This window comes from Mauremys mutica, chromosome 7, assembly GCF_020497125.1.
Source record: "Mauremys mutica isolate MM-2020 ecotype Southern chromosome 7, ASM2049712v1, whole genome shotgun sequence".
Lineage (NCBI taxonomy): Eukaryota > Metazoa > Chordata > Testudines > Geoemydidae > Mauremys > Mauremys mutica.
Genome location: NC_059078.1, coordinates 52355337 through 52377327, shown reverse-complemented (window position 1 = coordinate 52377327; position 21991 = coordinate 52355337). Strand labels below are relative to the sequence as shown.

The following is a 21991-nucleotide window of genomic DNA, read 5'->3' as shown; positions in this document are numbered from 1 at the left end:
CGCGGTTCACCCCTGTCCCGGACACCTGCCCCTTCTGCGGCGTGAGGGAGACCCTGGCGCATGTTTACCTAGAGTGTGCCAGGTTGCAGCCCCTATACCGGCTCCTCACCGACCTTCTGTTACGTTTCTGGCTGCACTTTTCCCCTCACCTCCTTATCCATGCACTCCCTATCCGTGGCCCCACAAAGTCGCGGGACCTCCTGGTCAACCTCCTCCTCGCCCTGGCTAAAAAGGCCATCCACGCGACCAGGGAGAGGAGGTTGGCCGACGGAGACTCCTGCGACTGTGGGGCTTGTTTCCGGTCCCTCGTCCGCTCACGTCTCCGGGCGGAGTTCCTCTGGGCGGCGTCCGCTGGCTCCCTTGACGCCTTCGAGGAGCAGTGGGCGCTGTCCGGGGTTCTCTGCTCGGTGTCCCCGTCAGGCTCCCTCCTTATGACCCTTTGACCTCACTCCTGTCCCTGTTCTTTTATTAGTTGTCCCCCGTACTTAGTGGGTTTCCGTGGCCCTGTGGATCCTCCCCTTAGGCTGGGGGGGGGATCCGTTAGCATGGGGCGGGCTTCCGCCCGCCCCCTCTCCCGGATAACCCAATAGATACTGGGACTGCTCTGCCTGCTTGGGCTGCTCGCGGAGCCCCTGCTACACAACCCCCAGCTCCGTGTGCAGGTGGCGGAGTCCCCCGCGGTGCGCCAGAGGTTGGTCCTGGCGGAAGCTACCAGGGTCGGAGACCTCCTGGACTACGACCAGGGAGACTGGCTGGATCCCCTGACGCTCGCTCGGCGGATGGGGCTCTCCAGACCGTGTACTCCCCGGCGCGTACTTCAGGAGGTGAGGGCCGCTTTGCCGCCCGCTGCTCGGGCCTACCTCGACCGGGTCCTGTGTGAGGGCACGCCCCGCCCACCCCACTCCCCGAGCCCTCCGGACCTTTTCATCGGTCTCCTGCCCCGTAGACCCGACCGGCCCCCCCACCCCTTCTCCGCAAGCCGGCTGCACGATCTGCAGCCGGTCCGTTTTCAAACCGCGCCAAGGAAACAACTCTACGCGCTCATGCTCCACACCGTTCACTTCCTCACCCTCGTGTCCCGCCCCGACACCAAGTGGCGGGACCTCTTGCCACCTGTGGAGGGTGAGGAGCCCCGGTGGGCCAGCCTGTACTCCACCCTGGTCCCAAGGCCCGCCGGGGATATCAGCTGGCGGCTCCTTCACGGGGCCGTGAGCACGGGCGTGTACTTGGCGCGGTTCACCCCTGTCCCGGACACCTGCCCCTTCTGCGGCGTGAGGGAGACCCTGGCGCATGTTTACCTAGAGTGCGCCAGGTTGCAGCCCCTATACCGGCTCCTCACCGACATCCTGTTACGTTTCTGGCTGCACTTTTCCCCTCACCTCCTTATCCATGCACTCCCTATCCGTGGCCCCACAAAGTCGCAGGACCTCCTGGTCAACCTCCTCCTCGCCCTGGCTAAAAAGGCCATCCACGCGACCAGGGAGGGGAGGTTGGCCGACGGAGACTCCTGCGACTGTGGGGCTTGTTTCCGGTCCCTCGTCCGCTCACGTCTCCGGGCGGAGTTCCTCTGGGCGGCGTCCGCTGGCTCCCTTGACGCCATTGAGGAGCAGTGGGCGCTGTCCGGGGTTCTCTGCTCGGTGTCCCCATTAGGCTCCCTCCTTATGACCCTTTGACCTCACTCCTGTCCCTGTTCTTTTATTAGTTGTCCCCCGTACTTAGTGGGTTTCTGTGGCCCTGTGGATCCTCCCCTTGGGCTGGGGGGGGGGGGATCCGTCAGCATGGGGCGGGCTTCCGCCCGCCCCCTCTCCCGGATAACCCAATAGATACTGGGACCACTCTGCCTGCTTGGGCTGCTCCGCTGGCTGGAGCATTCCCCGTTCTCTGGCTGCCTTGCTGGCTGGAGCTCCTTCTCCCTTCCTGGGCTGCTACTGCTGCTGGCTGGAGGGCTCCTTCCCTGGACTGCTGCTACTGCCACTACTGCTGAGCAAGTGAGTGAGGGGTGGGGGGGGCCTTGCTGGCCAGCCCCCACTCCCCCATCTCTGGAGGGAGAAGCCAGGACCCCACCACCACTACAGCTACCACCTGTGGGGGGTCCTTCCTGCCTGGCCACCAGGGCTGCTGGAGGAGGAGTTGCTGCTGCTACTGCTGCTGGAGCTGTGTTTGTCCTGGGGAGCTGCTGGAGCCTGGAGGAGGAGGAAGAGGACTGAGAGGACCACCGGCTGCTGGGGAGCGCACAGAACTCTGAAGACCACTGTGGAGGGGGCCTTAAAGACTGAGTAACTCTCTACCTGTGCTCTAGTGGTGGGGGTTTAGACTGTGTTTGTGGGGACACAGGGGGTGTGGCGTGGAGCCTGCCCCCTGGTCCATCTGTGTCCCCTCCCTCCAACCCCCACCACCACCGCTGCCCCCTCCACCACCCCTGCAGTCCCTTACCATCTGCCTCGGTTCCTGCCTCTGGGACTCAGCTGCTCGCCTGGCTTGCCATGCCCTATTGCCACCGTTTGGGCCTCCAGCAGCAGCCAACCAGCCATTGACTTTGCACAAGTGCTTGTGGGTGCACGCACCCCCCCTTGCCCTGGACTGACCCCTTCCCCTCCGCAACAGGCCCCCTGGCTTTGCCCCTTGTTGCCTGCCCCGTTCGCCCCTTGTAGCCTTCCCCCCCGCCCTGCCCAGCTTGTTTGTTTGCCCGCCCAGCCCATCTCCCTTTGCAGCTTTGTTTATCCTGCCCCACCCTGAAGCCAGCCCCTTGGTCCCTCTGCCCCTCTCCCAGCCTGTTTGCTCCCCTCCCTCCGCGGCCCCTCACCCTGATTAGCCCCTCCCCTCGCGCACCCATAGCCCCATCAGTGCGCTTGTGCCTCTCCCCTGTTTCAGTTGCCCCTCTTGCACTGCACCCCCCATTGCTCTTGTTTTCCCCCCCCCCTCTCCTAGTGCAGCTAGAGGAGCCGGATTTCAATCCTGTGTTGGTGACTGACACTCCCCCCCCCGAAGTCCTCGTTAGTCCCCGTATCTGCCCTCCCTCCCCCATTTTGGCACCCTCCTCCCCTGCCCACAGCCTAGCAGGGAGGAGTGGTTGACCTGTTCTTCCCCCCACTCCCTTTCTCCGGTGTTTTCCCTCCCTCCCTACTCAGCATGGCGGGAGACGCGGCGGGTGGGACTCCTGGGACAACGCCTGTCCCCCCTCCCCTGCCTGCTCCCCGCAAATCCCCCCCAGTCTCGACCTCAACCGCTGCTGCCGGACCACCTGGCACCGCTCCCGCTGAGGCGCTGGCAGCGGCGACCGACGGGGTGCCCTCTGCTGCTGCCACGTCCCTCGCCCCTTCTGCCTCTGGGGGAGCCCCCCCAGCCGGCGGAAAGGGCCAGGGCAAAAAGAAGGGAAAGGGCCCCGCTAGGAAGCCTAAGCCCTCCATGGCAGAGCCTGCCACCGCTGCCACTGCCCCGCCACCGGCCGCGGCGTCCCTCCCCGCTGTCCCCTCCACCAGCTCTGCGGGTGCCCCTCCCTCGGCCCCCAGAGCGTACGCCCAGGTGGCGGCAGCCCCCCCGCCTGCCGCTACATCGTCTCCCCCGACCGCCGCCTCCGCTACCATCTACAGCGGCCGGGGCCCCTTCCCCACCTTGACCCGGAAGCACGGCGTCCGTTGCCTCCTGGTGCCCGCCTCGCCCCACGTGGAGACCTACGTGCGGGCGTTGGCGAGGGTGGTGGGGCCCACGGCCCATCGTGGCGGCCTCCAAAATGTATGGCAAGGTGGTCTTCTTCCTTGCCTCGGAGGCCGCCGCCCAGGAGGCGGTGGAGACGGGCCTGGCGGTGGGGGGCGTGTTCGTCCCCCTGGAGCCGCTGGAGGACCTGGGGGTCTGTGTCGTCCTGACCTCTGTCCCTCCCTTCCTGCCCAATGCCGCCCTGTTACCCGCCCTCTCCACCCTGGGGAAGCCCATCTCCGTGGTGAGCCCTCTCCCCTTGGGCTGCAAGGACCCCGCCCTCCGTCACGTCCTCTCGTTCTGCTGGCAGGTGCAGCTTCAACTGCCGCCGGCGGCGCGTGGCGGAGAGGCGCTCGAGGGGTCTTTCCTGGTCCCCTATCAGGGGGTCCAGTACCGGGTGCACTATTAGACGGGGGAGGCCCGGTGTTACCTCTGCCAGGCGACAGGGCACGTTCGGAGGGACTGCCCCTTGGCCCAGCACGGAGGAGCGCCCGGGACCCCCGAGCCCCGGCAGAGCGCCGGCCCTGTCATCGCCGGTGCCCTCGGCCGCCCGGTGCCCAGAGCCGCCCCTCCTCCTCCTCAGCCCATCACTGCTCCCGCTCGGGCCTCAGGAGTCCGTCCTCCAGGGCGCCCAGACGAGCGGGAGAGCCCTGCCTCTGCTGCCTGCACTCTGGCGGGGCCTATGGAGGAGGGTGCGGCAGGGGTACTGCCGGGTGTGGGAGGGGGCTCTCCCCAGGGGGACTCTTCCCTCCCTCCTGCTGTCCCACCAGTGACTCTCCAAGCCCCCATGCTGTCATCCCTGCCCCCTGACCCACTCCCTGTCGACCAGCCCGCAGGCGATGCCATGGAGGGCTGGACCCGGGTACAGTGTAAGCGGGGCAAGCGGAAGCTGAGGCGGAAGCTCCCCGTAAGACCAGAAAGGGGGCCGCCGACACCGAGCCTTCCGCCGTGCCCCAGGGGTTGACCCATCTGCCGATGACGGCTAGGGCAGACGTGGCAGCACCGGGGGGTACCACCATCCCTCCTCCGCAGTCCCCGCTGATGGCCGCCGAGCCTGTTGCGGCGACGGCCGGTGCCTCGTGGCTGGGAGACGAGCTACCAGAGGTGTCCCTCGGTGGTGCGGGGCAGCTGAGTTCCTTCCCGGGCGGGGACCCCCCTGAGGGGTCTGCACTTCTCACCGCCGAGGCTGCTCTACCTGCCGTTGAGCCCGAGCCCGGCGTCACTGGGGACCCCCTCCCTACCCCTCACACCCCCGTGCCTGGCCGCGAAGAGCTGCTTACCGATGGTTCAGCTCCTGCGGCCCAGGGTCCCGTCTCTGTCCCTCCCCCCACCCCTGCTCCTGCCCCCGTCCCTGCCCCCTCCACCTCCCATGATGTTATTGCCGCCCCTGGAGCTGTCTCCTTCCCTTTTCCGGAGGATGACTCCCAGGGAGCGGCCTTTGAGTTCCACAGTCCTGACCCACTAGGGGCTGCGCTCTTCCCTCCGCCGCCCCCCACTGAGCCAGGGTCCGCCCCTTGCTTGCCCGTCCCAGCAGGCCACGGGGCCGTGCCAGAGGCCCCACCCCCCCACACGCTGAGAGAGGAGTTGCGGGAGTTCCTGGAGGACGTCCGGGGCTCCCGCAACAAAATCCCACTTGCTCTCCAGCGCTGGGGGGACTTCCACAAGATCCTCCTAGCCACGAGGGCCCTCATGGGGGAGGGCAAGAGAACCGGGAAGCAGGGTGCCGTGGCTTACCATCGGGTGCGCAAATTCCGTGACTCCTTGCTCATCTTCCCGGTCACCACGCCTTCCTGCGCTGCTTCTGAGGGCTCCGATATGACCGGCAGCTCCTTTATCTCGACCCGAGGGGCCTTCTGCGAAACCTCTCCGGGCTGCCGGTCTTCTACCAGGACCTCCTCCGGACCTGGAAACTGTTCTCCGCGACCAGGTGTGGTGGAGTAGGGAGTAGGGACTGTCTATGTGGGGGATGGGAAAGCCAGGGAGGATTTTAGGTGAGACGCAGGTATTCAGACTGTAAGACAAGCTAGGCCTGGGGGAGGGGAGATCGACACCTCTGCCCAGGAGCTAGACAAAGGAAAAGAGCTGAGGGGGAGGGTTGGGTCAGTCTTCGTTTTGGGACCTGGGTGGTGGGTTTGCAGGGGAACCTAGGCTGGAATCCAGACACCCTGAACCCCCAGAAAGGCCTGATTGAGGGGTCCTGGCTCTGAACACGAGCTCTGCTATATCCTGTGTTCCTGTTTTCCAATAAACCTTCTGTTTTACTGGCTGGCTGAGAATCACTGTGAGTCCCAGGAAGAGGGGTGCAGGGCCGGACTCCCCCACACTCCGTGACAACTGGTGCCAGCGGTGGGATCTACTGCACCCCATGGACGGCGCTTCCTGCAGTAAGTGACTGGGGTGCAGTAAAACGAAGGGGCGATTAACCCCTGGGAGAGTGTGACCAGAGAGAAGGACTTTGCAGTAACAGGGTCCCCCGGGGGATCGCAGCGAGCGGTCCCAGGGGCGGAGGAGTCTGCAGCTCGACCCTGGCAGAGAGGTGGTGACCTCAAGGACTGGCACACTAGGGGTCCCCCTGGAACCCGTGGGGAGCGGCGAAGATGTATGCCTAGCAGCGCAAGTGCGACCTGGTGGAGCTGTGCAAGCGGAGGGGGCTGCGCCATGGGAAGCTCACCAAGGACCAGCTGATTGCCCAGCTGGAGGACGCAGATCGCGTGAATGAACCGATCCCTGTCTCTGAGGGAAGCAGCCTGGCAGATGCAGTGCAGGCACCAGTGTCTGTCCCCGCTGGGAGTGGTCAGCCAGCCGCTGAGGGCTTCCTGAGACCTCCCACCCCTAGGCCTAGGGGGAGGAGGAGCCCAGCGACTACCGAGGGCACCGTGACCCTCCCGGCCAGCAGGGGGTCGGCCTGGCGAAGCCCACCCCCCAGCAGGGGATCGTCCCGGCGACGCTCGGCCTCCGTGGAGCGCAGGCGGCTGGACTGGGAGAGAGAGATAAAACTGAGAGAGCTGGAGGAGCGTAAGGAACAGAGGGAACAAAAACGGAGAGAGCTGGAGGATCGTAAGAAACAGAGAGAACATGAGGAGAGACAGAGGGAACGTGAGCGGGAGGAGAAGGAGAACCAGCGTAAACACGAGGAGACCCAGCGCCAGCAGGAGCGGGAGGAGAAGGAGAAGCAACGTAAACATGAGCTGGAACTGGCCCAGCTGAACAACAGTAAGGCCCTGGCTACGGTGAGTGAGGGGGGACCCAAGCCTACAAAGAGCTTTGATAAGAGCTTCCTGGCCCGGCGTAAGGAGGGGGAGGACATAGACACCTTCCTGACGGCCTTTGAGAATGCCTGTGAGCTGCACCAGGTTGACCCTGCAGACAGGATCCAGTTTCTCACCCCCTTACTGGACTCCACCGCCGTGGAGGTGAACAGCCGAATGAGAGGGGCGGAGGCGGGGGACTACAACCTGTTCAAAGAGGCCCTGCTCCGCGAGTTTGGGCTGACCCCGGAGATGTACCGGAAGAGGTTCCAGAGTCAACATAAGACCCGGGAGGTCACATACCTACAACTGGTCAACCGGGCGCAGGGATATGCCCGCAAGTGGACGGCTGGGGCCCAAACTAGAGAGGACCTGCTTGACCTATTCATACTGGAGCACCTGTATGCGCAGTGCCCATCCGACCTGCGGCTCTGGTTGATGGACCAGAAGCCGGAGAACCCGCAGCATGCAGGCCAGCTGGCCGACCAATATGTGGACAGTCGGGCAGAAGATGGCAGGGAGGAGTCTCGAAGGAGCAGGCCTGCCTCAATGCAGAGAGAAAGTCACCATGGGACCGCCCAGCGGGGGCCTATGGAGAACCCCCACCAAAGGGGAACATCCAGCGTCAGGTCCAGCCGACCCCCTCGAGGGGACCCACGAGACATGGGCTGCTATCACTGTGGCCAACAAGGCCACATACGGGCCCAGTGCCCCAAGCTCAGGGACAGACCGAGCAGATCCAACCTGCGGAGGGTTGACTGGGTAAAGACCCAATCGGATCAGTGGCAGCATTCCCAGGAAAGGGGGGCTGGCAGCGTCCCACCTGGGAAGGAGGGAGGAGGGCCCCAAGTCAGCTCCTCTGGGGGGCTAGATGCTCCGGACCCAGGGTTCTTGGTCTACAGGGTGGGCACGGGGCTGCCCCTCCGGACACAGTGCCTTGTGCCCCTGGAGGTAGATGGGAGGAAGGTCACTGGGTACTGGGACACAGGCGCAGAGGTGACGCTGGCCCGGCCCGAGGTGGTGGCCCCAGATCGGATGGTGCCTGATACCTACCTGACCCTGATGGGCGTGAGCGGGACCCCATTCAAGGTGCCTGTGGCAAGGGTGCACCTGAAGTGGGGGGTCAAGGAGGGCCCCAAGGATGTGGGGGTACACCCCCATTTGCCCACAGAGGTGTTAATGGGGGGGGACCTCGAGGCCTGGCCAGGCAATGCCCTGGGCGCCCTGGTCGTGACCCGTAGTCAGAGTCGGCGCAGGGCACTGCGCCCTAACAACGGGGACGGTACTCTGCCCGAGGTGCAGGACCCTGACCCAGTGGGGAGGGAACGCCCAGAGACCCGACCCAGAGAGGCTGCGGCCTCAGTCCCAGCCGGTGAGAGAGAGCAGGTCCCCATCCCTGTCACAGCTGCTGAGTTCCAGGCTGAGTTGCAGAAAGATCCCTCCTTGCGAAAGCTCAGGGACCGGGCTAACCTCAGTGCAGTACAGACCATGAGGAGAGGTTGCAAGGAGAGGTTCCTGTGGGAGAAGGGGTTCCTGTACCGAGAATGGGCTCCCCCCGGGGAGGTGGAGTCATGGGGGATCAGGAGGCAGTTGGTGGTTCCCCAGAAGTTTCGCCACAAGCTGCTGTACCTGGCCCATGACATCCCCCTCGCAGGGCACCAGGGAATCCGGCGCACCAGGCAGAGGCTGCTACAGAACTTTTACTGGCCTGGGGTCTTTACCCATGTCCGGCAGTACTGCCAGTCCTGTGACCCTTGCCAGCAGGTGGGGAAGGCCCAGGACAATGGGAAAGCAGCTCTGAGGCCTTTCCCCATCATAGAAGAACCTTTCCAGAAGGTGGCCATAGACATGGTGGGACCTCTCAGCAAGACAACCCGGTCGGGGAAGAAACACATCCTGGTGGTGGTAGATTTCGCCACTCGCTACCCTGAAGCGGTGGCCTTGTCCTCTACTGAAGCAGACACCGTGGCAGATGCGCTGCTGACCATTTTCAGCCGGGTGGGGTTCCCCAAGGAAGTCTTAACGGACCAAGGGTCTAACTTTATGTCAAAATTGCTCCAGTCCCTGTGGGAGAAATGTGGGGTCCGACCCAGCTGGGCCTCAGCGTATCACCCCCAGACCAACGGGCTGGTGGAGAGATTCAACGGGACGCTAAAGATGATGCTAAAAACATTTATGCACCAGCACCCACAGGACTGGGACAAGTACTTACCGCACCTGCTGTTCCAGGGAGGTACCCCAGGAATCTACTGGGTTCTCACCTTTCGAACTGTTATATGGAAGGCGGGTGAGGGGGCCCCTGGACCTGCTGAGAGACAAGTGGGAGGGGAAGGCCACTCCCGATGGAGAGTCGGTGGTGGAGTATGTCCTGACCTTCCGGGAAAGACTTGCTGAGCTCATGGGCCTGGCCAGGGAGAATCTGGCCCGAGCCCAGAGGAAGCAGAAGGTCTGGTACGACCGCACGGCGCAGGCCTGCGCCTTCGCCACCGGGGATCAAGTGATGGTTCTCATCCCCGTGAGGAAAAACAAACTCCAGGCCGCCTGGGAAGGGCCCTTCAAGGTTGTCCAACAACTAAATGAGGTAAACTATGTGGTGGAGCTGTCTAACTGGGCGCACCACCGCCGGGTGTACCATGTGAATATGATGAAGCCATATTATAACCGGGGGAATATGGTGTTGGCCGTGTGTGGACACTGGGAGGAGCCGGGAGATGACCCTTTAGTGGATCTATTCCCAGGGACAAAGGCTGGTTCCCCCCTGGAGACGATTCCCCTCTCTGATCAGCTGACCCCGGCCCAGCAGACTGAGATCAGAGGGGTGCTGCATCTATACAGACAGCTGTTTTCCAACCAGCCTGGGCGCACTAATTTGACTGTCCACTGGGTGGGGTCACACACCCCTATAAGATGCTCCCCTTTTCGGGTCACCGGGAAAACTGCCCAGGACCTAGAAAGAGAGGTCAGGGACATGCTGGCCTTGGGGGTGATCCAGCCGTCTTCCAGTCCTTGGGCCTCGCCGGTGGTGCTGGTCCCTAAGAAGGACGGGTCAATCTGGTTCTGTGTGGACTATCGGAAGCTCAATGCCATCACTGTATCTGATGCCTACCCCATGCCAAGGCCTGACGAGCTCCTGGACAAGCTGGGAGGCGCTCGGTACCTCACCACCATGGATCTTACCAAGGGCTACTGGCAAGTGCCACTGGACGCAGATGCCAGGCTGAAATCGGCCTTTATCACCCCTTTGGGGCTCTATGAGTTTCTGACCCTGCCCTTCGGCCTCAAGGGAGCACCGGCCACCTTCCAGCGCCTGGTGGATCAGCTACTGAGGGGGATGGAGAGTTTTGCCGTGGCGTATATTGACGACATCTGCGTCTTCAGCCAGACCTGGAAGGACCACGTGTCCCAGGTTAAACAAGTGCTGGACCGACTCTGGGAGGCTGGGCTAACCGTAAAGGCTGAGAAGTGCAAGGTGGGGATGGCGGAAGTATCTTACCTGGGCCATCGGGTGGGGAGCGGCTGCCTAAAGCCGGAACCAGCCAAGGTGGAGGTGATCAGAGACTGGCCCGCTCCCCAGACCAAAAAGCAAGTCCAGGCCTTTATTGGGATGGCAGGGTATTATCGAAGGTTCGTGCCCCACTTCAGCGCCATAGCCACCCCCATTACTGAGCTGTGCAAGAAGGGGAAGCCAGACAAAGTGGTCTGGACCGAGCAGTGCCAGCAGGCTCTCCAGGCGCTGAAGGAGGCTCTGCTCAGAGGCCCAGTTCTGGCAAACCCAGACTTTAACAAGCCCTTTCTGGTGTTCACCGACACCTCAGACTCGGGACTGGGGGCGGTGTTGATGCAGGAGGATGAAAAGGGGGAGAGACACCCCATCGTGTACCTGAGCAAGAAGTTGCTACCCCGGGAGCAGAACTACGCGGCCATCGAGAAGGAATGCCTGGCCATGGTGTGGGCCCTTAAGAAACTGGAGCCATATCTCTTTGGGCGCCACTTCACCGTGTTCACCGACCACTGTCCCCTGACCTGGCTGCACCAGATGAAAGGAGCCAACGCCAAGCTCTTGAGGTGGAGCCTGCTCCTGCAGGACTATGACATGGACGTGGTCCACGTGAAGGGAAGTGCCAACCTGATAGCAGATGCGCTGTCCCGGAGAGGGGGCCCTGAACTTCCCCGGGTCACTGGACAGAGTGACCCCGCTCAGTTCAGTCTCGGAGGGGGGAGAGGTGTGGTGGAGTAGGGAGTAGGGACTGTCTATGTGGGGGATGGGAAAGCCAGGGAGGATTTTAGGTGAGACGCAGGTATTCAGACTGTAAGACGAGCTAGGCCTGGGGGAGGGGAGATCGACACCTCTGCCCAGGAGCTAGACAAAGGAAAAGAGCTGAGGGGGAGGGTTGGGTCAGTCTTCGTTTTGGGACCTGGGTGGTGGGTTTGCAGGGGCACCTAGGCTGGAATCCAGACACCCTGAACCCCCAGAAAGGCCTGATTGAGGGGTCCTGGCTCTGAACACGAGCTCTGCTATATCCTGTGTTCCTGTTTTCCAATAAACCTTCTGTTTTACTGGCTGGCTGAGAGTCACTGTGAGTCCCAGGAAGTGGGGTGCAGGGCCGGACTCCCCCACACTCCGTGACACCAGGTCCGTGGCAGCCACCGAGGGGGCAGATCTCCTCGTGGAGCCCCTGCTACACAACCCCCAGCTCCGTGTGCAGGTGGCAGAGTCCCCCGCGGTGCGCCAGAGGTTGGTCCTGGCGGAAGCCACCAGAGTCGGAGACCTCCTGGACTACGACCGGGGAGACTGGCTGGATCCCCTGGCGCTCGCTCGGCGAATGGGGCTCTCCAGACCTTGTACTCCCCGGCTCGTACTACAGGAGGTGAAGGCCGCTTTGCCGCCCGCTGCTCGGGCCTACCTCGACCGGGTCCTGTGTGAGGGCACGCCCCGCCCACTGAAGCCCATACCAAGGGCGGCAAAGCTCTGTCTCCTGCCTGTGCCAGTCGGGCACATGATGGCTGCCCTGGGTACAGGCAAAGCTGTGTTGAACCTTCATGGTCCAGAGCAGGAGGGGCTGGAGCTCACTGCTAGCACCATGCTGATCCAGCTGTCCTGCCAGCCCTACGACACAGTGACCCTGCTACTTGGCTCCTGTGCTGCCCCCCCCCAGGGTGAGACCCCCTTCACTCTGCCTCTGGGGGGGCTCTGGCTGCAGCATGTCAGGGTTTAACCCTTGGGGGATCCCAGCCCCAGTAGGAGACCTAGTGAAACCAGCAGAATTTATTCTTGGGGGCGGGGGGAGGGCGTGAGAACTGACCCTGGGAGCAGGGGCCAGCCCCTCCCCACCCCCCCAACCAGACAGCACCAGTCAGGCTGTGCCAGCCTTCCTGGTGCCAGTGCTGACCCCCAGCAATCTGACTGCCCCATTGCTACACAGGGACCAGAAGCCCTACCAGTCAACCTGTCGCCCTGCCATGTCCCACCAGCCCAGTGACCTCCAGGCAGTGCCCATCCTATGCCCCATGTCACCCTACTTCCCATGACACCACACGCTATGTTCTGAAAACATCCACTCAATGTGCAACGGCGGTCAAAAAACCCAAACAGAATGTGGGGAATCATTAAGAAAGGGATAAATAATAAGACAGAAAATTTCACATTGCCTCTGTATAAATCCATGGTACACCCACATCTTGAATACTGCATGCAGATGTGATTGCCCCATCTCAAAAAAGATATATTGGACTTGGAAAAGGTTCAGAGAAAGGCAACAAAAATGATTAGGGGTATGGAATGGCTGCCGTATGAAGAGAGATTAATAAAACTGGGACTTTTCAGCTTGGAAAACAGACAATTAAGGGGGGATATGATAGAGGTCTATAAAATCATGACTGATGTGGAGAAAGCAAATAAGGAAGTATTTACTCCTTCTCATAATACAAGAACTAGGGGCCACCAAATGAAATTAATAGGCAGCAGGTTTAAAACAAACAAAAGGAAGTATTTTTTTCACATAATGCACAGTCAGTCTGTGGAGCTCCTTGCCAGAGGATGTTGTGATGGCCAAGACTATAACAGGGTTCAAAAGAGAACTAGATAACTCCATGGCTATTAGCTAGGATGGGCAGGGATGGGCAGGGGCGGCTCCAGGTACCAGCACGCCAAGTGCGTGCCTGGGGCAGCAAGCCACGGGGGGCGCTCTGCCAGTCGCCGCGAGGGCGGCAGGCAGGTCGCCTTCGGCGGCATGCCTGCGGAGGGTCCACTGGTCCTGCGGCTTTGGCGGACCTCCTGCAGGCTGCCGCCGAATTCGTGGGACCGGGGACTTCCCGCAGGCAAGCCACCAAAGGCAGCCTGCCTGCCATGCTTGGGGCGGCAAAATACCTAGAGCCGCCCCTGGGGATGGTGTCCCTAGCCTGTTTGCCAGAAGCTGGGAATGGCTTGATCAGTTGATGATTATCTGTTCTGTTTATTTCTTTTGGGGCACCTGGCATTGGCCACTGTTGGAAGACAGGATACTGGGATAGATGGACCTTTGGTCTGACTCAGTATGGCCGTTCTTATGACATACAGCAGGCAAGAGGCAGTGCAACAGAAGCGCCAGCAATCAACCTGCACTGGCTGCTTCCTTCTCCAGGCTGCTCGGGGCTAGGCTGGGACTCAGTGCAAAGATGGCCATGCACACGCCCGTGGCCAGTTTTCTAGCCCAGCTCTAGAAGAGGAGTGGGGGGCTTGTGGTTAAAGCGGGGGGCTGGGAGTCAGGACTCCTGGGTTCCATCCCCAGCTCTGGGAGGGAATGCGGGGGCTAGTGGGGTAGAGCAGGGGACTGTGTATTAGGTTAGAGCAGTGAGGGCTGGGAATCAGGACACCTGGGTTCTAGCTCCAGATTAGGGTGGGGAGTCTAGTGTGTTAGAGTGGTGGGTAGGAGCCAGGACACCTGGGTTCTAGCCCTGGCTCAGGAGGGAAGTGGGGGCTAGCAGTTAGAGCAAATAACTGCATATTAGGATACTGTGCTGATTGTGTGTTAATACTTTGCATTTACACTGGGGAGGGCCCCTTCCCAGGAAGGGGTACAGGAGCAGCCCAACTTACAGGGCTTTGGCATACTCTCCACAGGGGTCAGGCCCTGCCTGGTCCCACCCTGGGCCCGAGTGTTCCTGCAGACTTTGCTGGCTGCTGCCAGGCACCACCCCAGGGTGGGACAGGGGCTCTGGTAACAGCAGCCATGGCAGAGGAGAGGTTGTTCCTTGGCTGGGGGCTCCCAAGTGCAGAGCGGGGCCTCGGAGGGGCCCTTTGCTCCTGGGGGCTGAGCACAGGGATTGGTGGGCAGCCTGAGCCCCTCATTCATAGCCTGCCCGATGCAGTTCATAGGGCAGGCGAGGCCTTGGTGGAGGCTGCCTCTTGGCTGTGTTCCCCATTAGTTTCCTGGCTGCGCTCCTAGGCCTGACGCGGGGAAAGTCTCTTACCCTTGTCCCCCATCCCCTGGGGACTTGGGGCCACTGCTCGGTGGCTGCTGCCCCAGCCCTTCCCAGGAAGCAGCAGCAGACAAGGCATCACTCTGCCCAGCTCTGGACTTGGTACTGTGCCGGGCTGGAAGGCTGAGTCGGGGGCTCCTGTGGGGCGAGGAAGCAGCTGCCCCCCACTCAGGCTTCCAGTCCGGCACAGTACCAAGCCAGAGCAGTGAACGGGCTGGGGGTACTGAACACAGAGCCTCCTAAGGCTGGTACCCTGGCCCCCCAACCCTCCCAGGGCAGACATGTGCTGGGACCTTTGGGGCCTTTTCTGCTATGGGGCTGAGGCAGCCTCCCATGGGTGGAGACACGAGTGTATCTGGGAAGCATGCAGCAGTCTCTGACTTGCCAACGCCTGCCCGTCACCCAGGGTGGTTATATTCCTGAGCTGGCCCATTCCACTGTCTCGCCAGTTGAAGTGGTGCTAACGGCCTTGGCAGGACCTGAGCTGCGCTGGCTAAAACACCAGTGTGGGGCCCATAGCCAGAGCTTCTGGCTTTCCAGCCAGACGTGCTTCTCCCTGCTCTCAACCTCCTTGGGGCTCACAGCACCCTGCCTTCATGGTATCCCTGCTCCCACCAGTCCCATCTTCCCCCAAGGCCTATGACAGCGGGGTGGGGCAGCAGTGGCTCCGCCACAGGCAGCAGTGGTCTCCAGGAAGAGGGAGTGTGAACGCAAGCCAGGCAGAGACACTGCGGGGAGGCACCCTGGTCTGGCACCAGGGACTGAGCGACGGGGCCAGCTCAGGCAGGGCCAGAGCTCAGCACCAGTCCCATGGCAAAGCCAGTGCGATGGGGAACCACAGGACCATGGTCTCTACCTGTGCTGCTGAGATGCTGTAGCGAGAATGTCCCTGGCCAGCGCACAGGTCCCTTCTGGAGCCCTGCTCTGGGGCAGATTGGACCCGGCTATGGAATGATCCAGCCCCAGAGCTGGGCTCCTGAGGCAGCGGATCCACTGGTCCACGCGCAGCAAAGTTGGGTGCTTTCTGTCATGCCCCACGGCAGCCCTTGTGCCTTCCTGCCCTGCCCAGCCTGGCAGGATGAGAGCACATGCTAGGCAGAGGGATCGCTGGTGAATGGATGCTGCCAGTATCTGGGCTGAGAACTCAGGGGGAGACAAGCTTAGCAGGCACTGAAGTGACTATGACTAGTTATGCAATGAGAGGCAATGTGCCTGAACAGGAGCACTGTAGGCTGGGAATGCCAGGAAAGGCAGCTCGGCAGGGCATGGGACCATGTGGAATTTATCACAGCTGGGCCCATGTTTCTCAGCAGCAATAACATAGCAAAGCAAATCCAGCTGCTCCTAACCCTGTTAGCCGGCCAGCCCAGAGGGCAGAACGAATTGGTGCATGAGAGAAGAATGTGGCTAGGCGGAAAGGGGCCAGAGAGAAAGAGCAGCAGGTGCTGAGCCCCAACAGATGGACAGACACCTGGACAGAACGGGTCTCTGAGTGGTGTGGGAGGAGATGACGGGCAGGCAATGGAGGCTAGGGATGTTCATGGGGTGGAGGCAGGTTGACTCTCCCATACACTGCTGGGGAGGTGATGAGCCATGGCAGAGGTGAGTGGGGCATGCAGGGCTCGAAAGAGGCAGAGCATTGAGCTGGGAAGGTGACCGAGCTGCCTGCTTTGCATGGAGCCCAGGGGAGCGAGGTGCCAGAGCCGGCCAGGAGGAGGCAGCAACAGCACCAAGGAGCGAGATACTGAGCGTGGCAGAGGGTGGAGAGGAAACAGCAGGGTTTGGACATGGCCTGAATACTGGGTCCAGTGGGCAGGTGGAGTCAGAGTCTGAATGATGGGGAGGGAGGTAGTAGCCAGGAGGGTAGAGAATGAGGAGGTGCTGATCTCTGACCCACGCCATGCACAGGTTCCACTGCTCCCAAACTGTGGGCAGCTGCTGGCACTCAGTGCCATGTGATGCTGGCAGGCACTACTGGGGCTGTTCTCCCCTCTGGTCCACGATCCCGCCGAACTCACCTACGCCATCCTGTGCCCCGGGTGCGCTGCACTGCAAGTCACCCACTGCTCATCCCAGAGCTTGCACTAAACATGGTCCTGGCTGGATCTCAGGGCTGGGGACCAAGGGGTACTCAGGGCTTGAATCTATGCCCCTCAGCAGCCCTGCACACTGCCCACCTGCTCCTGCCAGATCCTCCCTGCCCGCATCCAGGGCTGCAGACCAGCCACTCTGGCTCCTCCCAGCCTGCTCCTCCCCAAGCTCTCTGGCTCTCTCCCTGCTCAGGAAAGTGGCCCCAGGGCCCCTTTGCCCTTCTTCTCCCCAGGTGCCTCCATGGTCACCCGGGGGTGACGATCTGCTGCCCACGATCCATGTGGTAGTGGCACAGAGCCACTTCCATTGCAGCTGCCACCTGTCTGGGCACAGCATCTGCCCTCTGCTCAAGTTCTGCATGGCCCCTTGCTGCAGCGTGAGGGCACCCACTGCTGCCGGTGGGGGCTGGGGAGGTGCTGCAGTGTGTCTGGGCAGGTTGACCTCAGGGCCTCGCTCTGGTCCCGGCACCCAGCGCAGGTGGGAACGCCACTGAGTGGCCGCCTGCATCCCAGTGCCCATGCAGTGCCAGTCACACCCCACAAAATATGTCATGTCCCCATCCCCATAGACCCTACCCAGAGCCTACCACTCAGACCCCACCCACAGAGCCAGCTTCACACCCCTAACACTTCCGAACCTGCCCACCCCCCCCAGTGCTGCCTGAGACCCCACCCACATGGATCCAAGCCAATAGCCATGCCCCTGCACCCTGCCATTGTCTTCTGTGTCCTGCTGCCACACACTGTCCTTGGGAGGTGTCCCCTGGGCTTGTGACTCATTGCACCTTCTGCGCTGCCCCTTACAGCATCTCCTGCCTGCCCACCCTAGGCAACTTCCCAGGCAGAGCTGCAAAACCCACTGACGTGGGGAAGAGTGAGGGCGGGGTATCAACCCCACTGTGCTTTCACTGGGCCCAGGTGACAGCACAGCTGGCTGGGGGCCAACCTGCACCATCACAGCCATCCATCTCCAACCATGGGCTGGCCCAGCCCCAGCACCTGCCCTCAGCTGGGGACGGGAGAACAAGGCTCTGTGCTAACAGTGTTAGTGCCTGGTCCCCTCGGGGCTGCAACCCTGGATGACCGCTGAATGAAGCCCTGTGCTCACGAGGTCTGAGGCTGGCGCCAGGGCGTTCCCAGCCCTGTGATTGTAATACCAAAACCAATGTGATCCCCACCATGCAGGGCGCTGAGCAGGGCAGACAGCCCAGCCACAGTGCCCCTTTTCTACCTGGCCTCCCCTCCTGGAGTTCTGCAGGCCTCCGCCCATGCCTGGGGCGCACCAGCCTGTGCCACAGGCCCAGCTTTCCAGGCCAGGGCAGTGACAGCTGGCTGATGCCTGGCTGTCCAGACCCAGCAGCAGCACTCCCACTCCTGCACTGCCCCCTGGCGGATTGTGAGTAGCAACTGCTGTCTCTCTCAGCTGCACAGTTAGTAATAAGCAGGAATCCTAGTTTTCTGTGATAAAAACCAAAATTGTCTGATAAACAACCATAAAAATCTAAGTTTTTCCATGATTAAAATGAAACATTGACCTTTCGTTTCACTAGTCGCAACACATACAGGACTCAGGTGAACACAATATTTTATTGATATACAGCAGAGCCCCGGTTACCCGAGCCTCCATTGCACCATCGGCTGGTGGTTCGGTTAAGCTCCGTGTTAACTGAACCACCAGCTGCAGTTAATACGGGGCTCAGGTTAACTGAGGCTCCGATAAACGGTTCTAATATATGCCAATTTAAAGCACATTCAAAAATCAACCCCAAGAGGGGGAGGTTGTGCGCACTGAATAAGTGACACCAGTGCTGTCAGCGAACTTTAGTTCATAGTTAATGGATGCTTTTATTTTTTCACAAAATGTAAAAAAAAATAAAGATTCACTGTAAAAATGCACATTCTACATTTTTCTGTGGCAAACAGATTTCTAGGCTCCCAGGCAATAAGATCCACTGGGCCCTGGCATGGCTGCCTGCGGACTCAAGGGGTGAAGTCCAGTAGCTCATCCACTGGCGATTTGCAGCGCCTTTCATGTGAGCTAGCAGACCTCCCTCCCCAGGGACCTTCCCTTCACCAGCCCCCTTCTCACCTGGGAATCCCCACCGGCATCCTGCTTGGCCAAAGGCCCTCCCCAGTTGCACAGGGAATTGGGTCTTTTCCCTCATCCCACTTCCTGCCCCCTCGCTGCACTGACTGGCATATGGGAGAGCCCAAACATCACATGGGGGATGTTTCAAATACAGAGGCAGGAGAATTTTTATTACTCCTGCAAGAAGTGACTCAGGATTTGACCTGCTGCCGATTCCCATGCCAAAAAGGAGCCCTTCCCTACGCTTCTGCGGCTGCCCAGCTGGCCCTGGAAGTGCCTAATGGTCAGAGTGAGATTTTAGATGCTTTTCCCACTTCTGCCAGAATTTAGCCAGGAAATGAGCCTGTGATCATTTGTAGACAAAGGCAATACCTTGCCGCTGACCCACACAGGCCACCTCATGGTAACCAATTGGCAATATGGCATGAGCTGTGTAAATAATGAATGGGTCATGTAAAATTATAGGTGATAGCTCTTTCACGATGCCTGCAAGAGCTTCAAAGTTAAGCTCACATAAACAGCTACTAAGGCCTCCATGACACTCCAGAGTTTTGTGGACAATCAAAAAATTGTACTTTCATGTTCGCACTGTCGGCAAAGCGCATGCACACTTGGGCAGGAGCATTGACAGTGAGAACAGTGCACAGTGGGTAGCTATCCCACACTTCTGCCGCTAGGTCGTCTAATAAGGTAGAGTGGATTGCAGCGCATCATGGGGCTGGGCTCAATGTCCCATGATGCTTCCCACCCCAGCATTCGATGAGCTTCCATCTTCGGTTTGTGGCATTTTTCAACAGCCCTTGTTTGCTGGTCACTTCGCCATCTCTGTGTGAAAGGATGGGTCCCACACTGCTCTCCACTGCTCTGCTAGCTGTCAGTAACACATCTCGAATGGCAGTGCAGTTAATTGTGAAGTTCTGAACTCAACGGGATTCACAGTTGCCTGATATCAAATAGCAGTGTTTTCCCAAGGAATTGAAATTTTTGGGGGGAGGGTCAAAAAATACAAGGTGAGGGTGAGGACCAATGAGGGATGACACCATTAGGGTGAAGGTAAGCTGTATGGCACCATAGTAAAAACTGAAAAATGTTCCACGACCATTTTATTAGCTTTAACGCATGTTTTTAAATCATCACACAAAGTAAAGTTGACTACATAAATCTACTAAGAAGCACTATCTGTACCTCCTTCTTGGTTTCTTGTACTTTTGAACAACTCTGATAATGAACTTCTCAAATGCAGTGTGTTCATTTTTGGTGGCTTTTCATGTTTCCAGTACTTCCAGTCCTTCATGATATGCTCATGATCATGCACAAGGTGACTTCTTTCAGAACACAAAATTCTATTCAATGAGGAAAAAGAATACTCAGCTGTAAGCTAGTATGACTGGGAGTAGCAAGAGATTAATTCCTACTTCTTTCATCCCATGAAACATAGCACAAAGATTAGGTCGAACCACTAGTGATGATAAAGAAGTTGAAGTAAAATAAATTGTTCATCGTATGATATTTACTATGTGTTCAAATCCTCTATTCTGTCCTGATCACATGGCAGCCCCCATTGCAGTTAGTGCCTCACTCCACTCAACTGTCAGTGTTTTATAAGACAGGCACCTGTAAAAGCTATGAAGAGATTGTTCTAAAGCCCTGCTGAGAGCTGGGTTTGAGGAGGCAACTACCTGCAAAGCTAGAACAGAACGATGCTGGCTTGTGGCTGGCCTCAGCATGACTGATCCTGTCATGCGCTGGGCCTGTTTTTCTACACTGCTCAGGCTGCAAGTGAGAGGCAACCCCAGAACCAGCCACTACTTGTTCTTTTGGTGCTGTTCTCTTCTTTCCCCTCGGGGACTTCTTTGGCTTGATTTGTCTCCTATAAAAAAATGGGTCAGACTTTATCCCCGTCTCATCCCAGGCTCCCTGATCCTCAAAGCCAGGGTATGACCATCTGCGAGCTGGCCAGACAGTGGCTCTCCTAGGGAACAATCTCCAGCTAAAGGGCCTAGGAGCAAGGGACTATGTCACAGCAAAAACCTGACTTCGCACGTTGCATGTCATAGAATCATACAATATCAGAGTTGGAAGGGGCCTCAGAAAGTAATCTAGTCCAACCCCCTGCTCAAAGAAGGACCAAGCCCCAAATCCCTAAATGGCCTCCTGAAGGATTGAAAGCGCAACCATGGGTTTCAAAGACTTTAGATGTTTTTCTGGCTAGTGCAAGTTATACAGGTTGTGAATGGTGCGTATTGCCCTGGGCCTGAGCAGGCTGAGATTCTGGTATGTCAGGCTCCAGATCTGCATCAGTTGTGCAGTGTAAGTGTGCTGCAGGGAGAAGTGCATGGAACTCATTGGGTACATTGACCCCCAGCAACACTAGCCCAGTAGTTAGCCCCAGCCACCCAGACATGGCCCCCAGAGGAGAGCCGGCGCCTGAATTACAGTGATGCAGGGACAAGGCCCCTTGGATATAGTTTAGGGACCTCACAGCCATACAGACATTTGCCCGCTGGGGATTATGGACAAAAACAGCCCTATATAGATATTATCACAGTGCTGCAGGGACACTGCCTCCCTTTGGTGGGATAGAGGTCTAACCGATGTGAGGATACACCACCCACCGTGAGTATTGCCCCAGTGTGGCTGGCCTGGTGCATGTTCACGTTCACCCTGTCAGGCCGTGTGCATCTCTTCCCTCTGGGCTCTGCTGCAGCCTTGGCTCACTCAGCGTGGCCAGAGGCTCTGATAGCACTGTCCTGCTGCCCCAGGGCGTGTGGGCCACCTGCCGGCTCAGCTGTCTCCAAAGTCCCTCGGTCCCCCGCCCACGGTGCCCGGCTTCTGGAGCTGTGAAAGGGCCGAGGGTCGGCTGCATGGGGCGTGGCTCGAACCTGACAGGGCAGCTCTAGGAGTCATGCCAGTTATTGCAAAGGGAAGAGGGGATAATTGGCCGAGTCCTGCCAGAGCTAGGCATAGAGCAGTTTCACAACCTGCCCCCCTCTAGGTCGATATGGCCATGCAGGGGGTGACTATTTATTGAAACCCAGGAACTTTTGATGGCAGGAATCTGAAACCCCCATGAGCTGTGTGTGTGTTGGGGGCGAGCGCTGCTCCCCTGTGCCGTGCCTGGGATCCCTTAAATGGTAACCTTCACCCTCCCCAGAGCTGCATTATTGGCTTTTGGCCCAGAGGCAAATATTTACCCAGCGGAGGTGGTGGGGAATGGGAGCTCAGGGCACAGCCCTGCTTGGCCAGTCCAACCTCAGCCTGAGCATTTCTGTACAGGCTCCACGACAGTCCCTGAGGCGCAGCAGGATGATTCAGGCCGGAGCAGTGCTGCTGCTTGCCCTGGCCTGTGCCCCCAGCACAGGTAGGAGTGCCCGCCTGGGGCAACCAGGGCCTGCTGTGAGCCTGCCCTCTCA

General features: G+C 59.7%; 1 protein-coding gene across 9 annotated transcripts in view; it reads left to right on the top strand.

Annotated features, from left to right (window-relative positions):
- The first annotated feature begins 21829 nt into the window (after nt 1–21829).
- Nucleotides 21830–21991, top strand: part of MST1 (macrophage stimulating 1) — a 44877-nt gene continuing 44715 nt past the window's right edge. For all 9 annotated transcript variants that reach the window (XM_045024707.1, XM_045024706.1, XM_045024703.1 and 6 more), the window contains exon 1: nt 21830–21939. In XM_045024707.1, the coding sequence (XP_044880642.1) occupies nt 21885–21939 (55 nt within the window). In that variant the 5' untranslated portion in view covers nt 21830–21884. The remainder of the gene's footprint in view (nt 21940–21991) is intronic.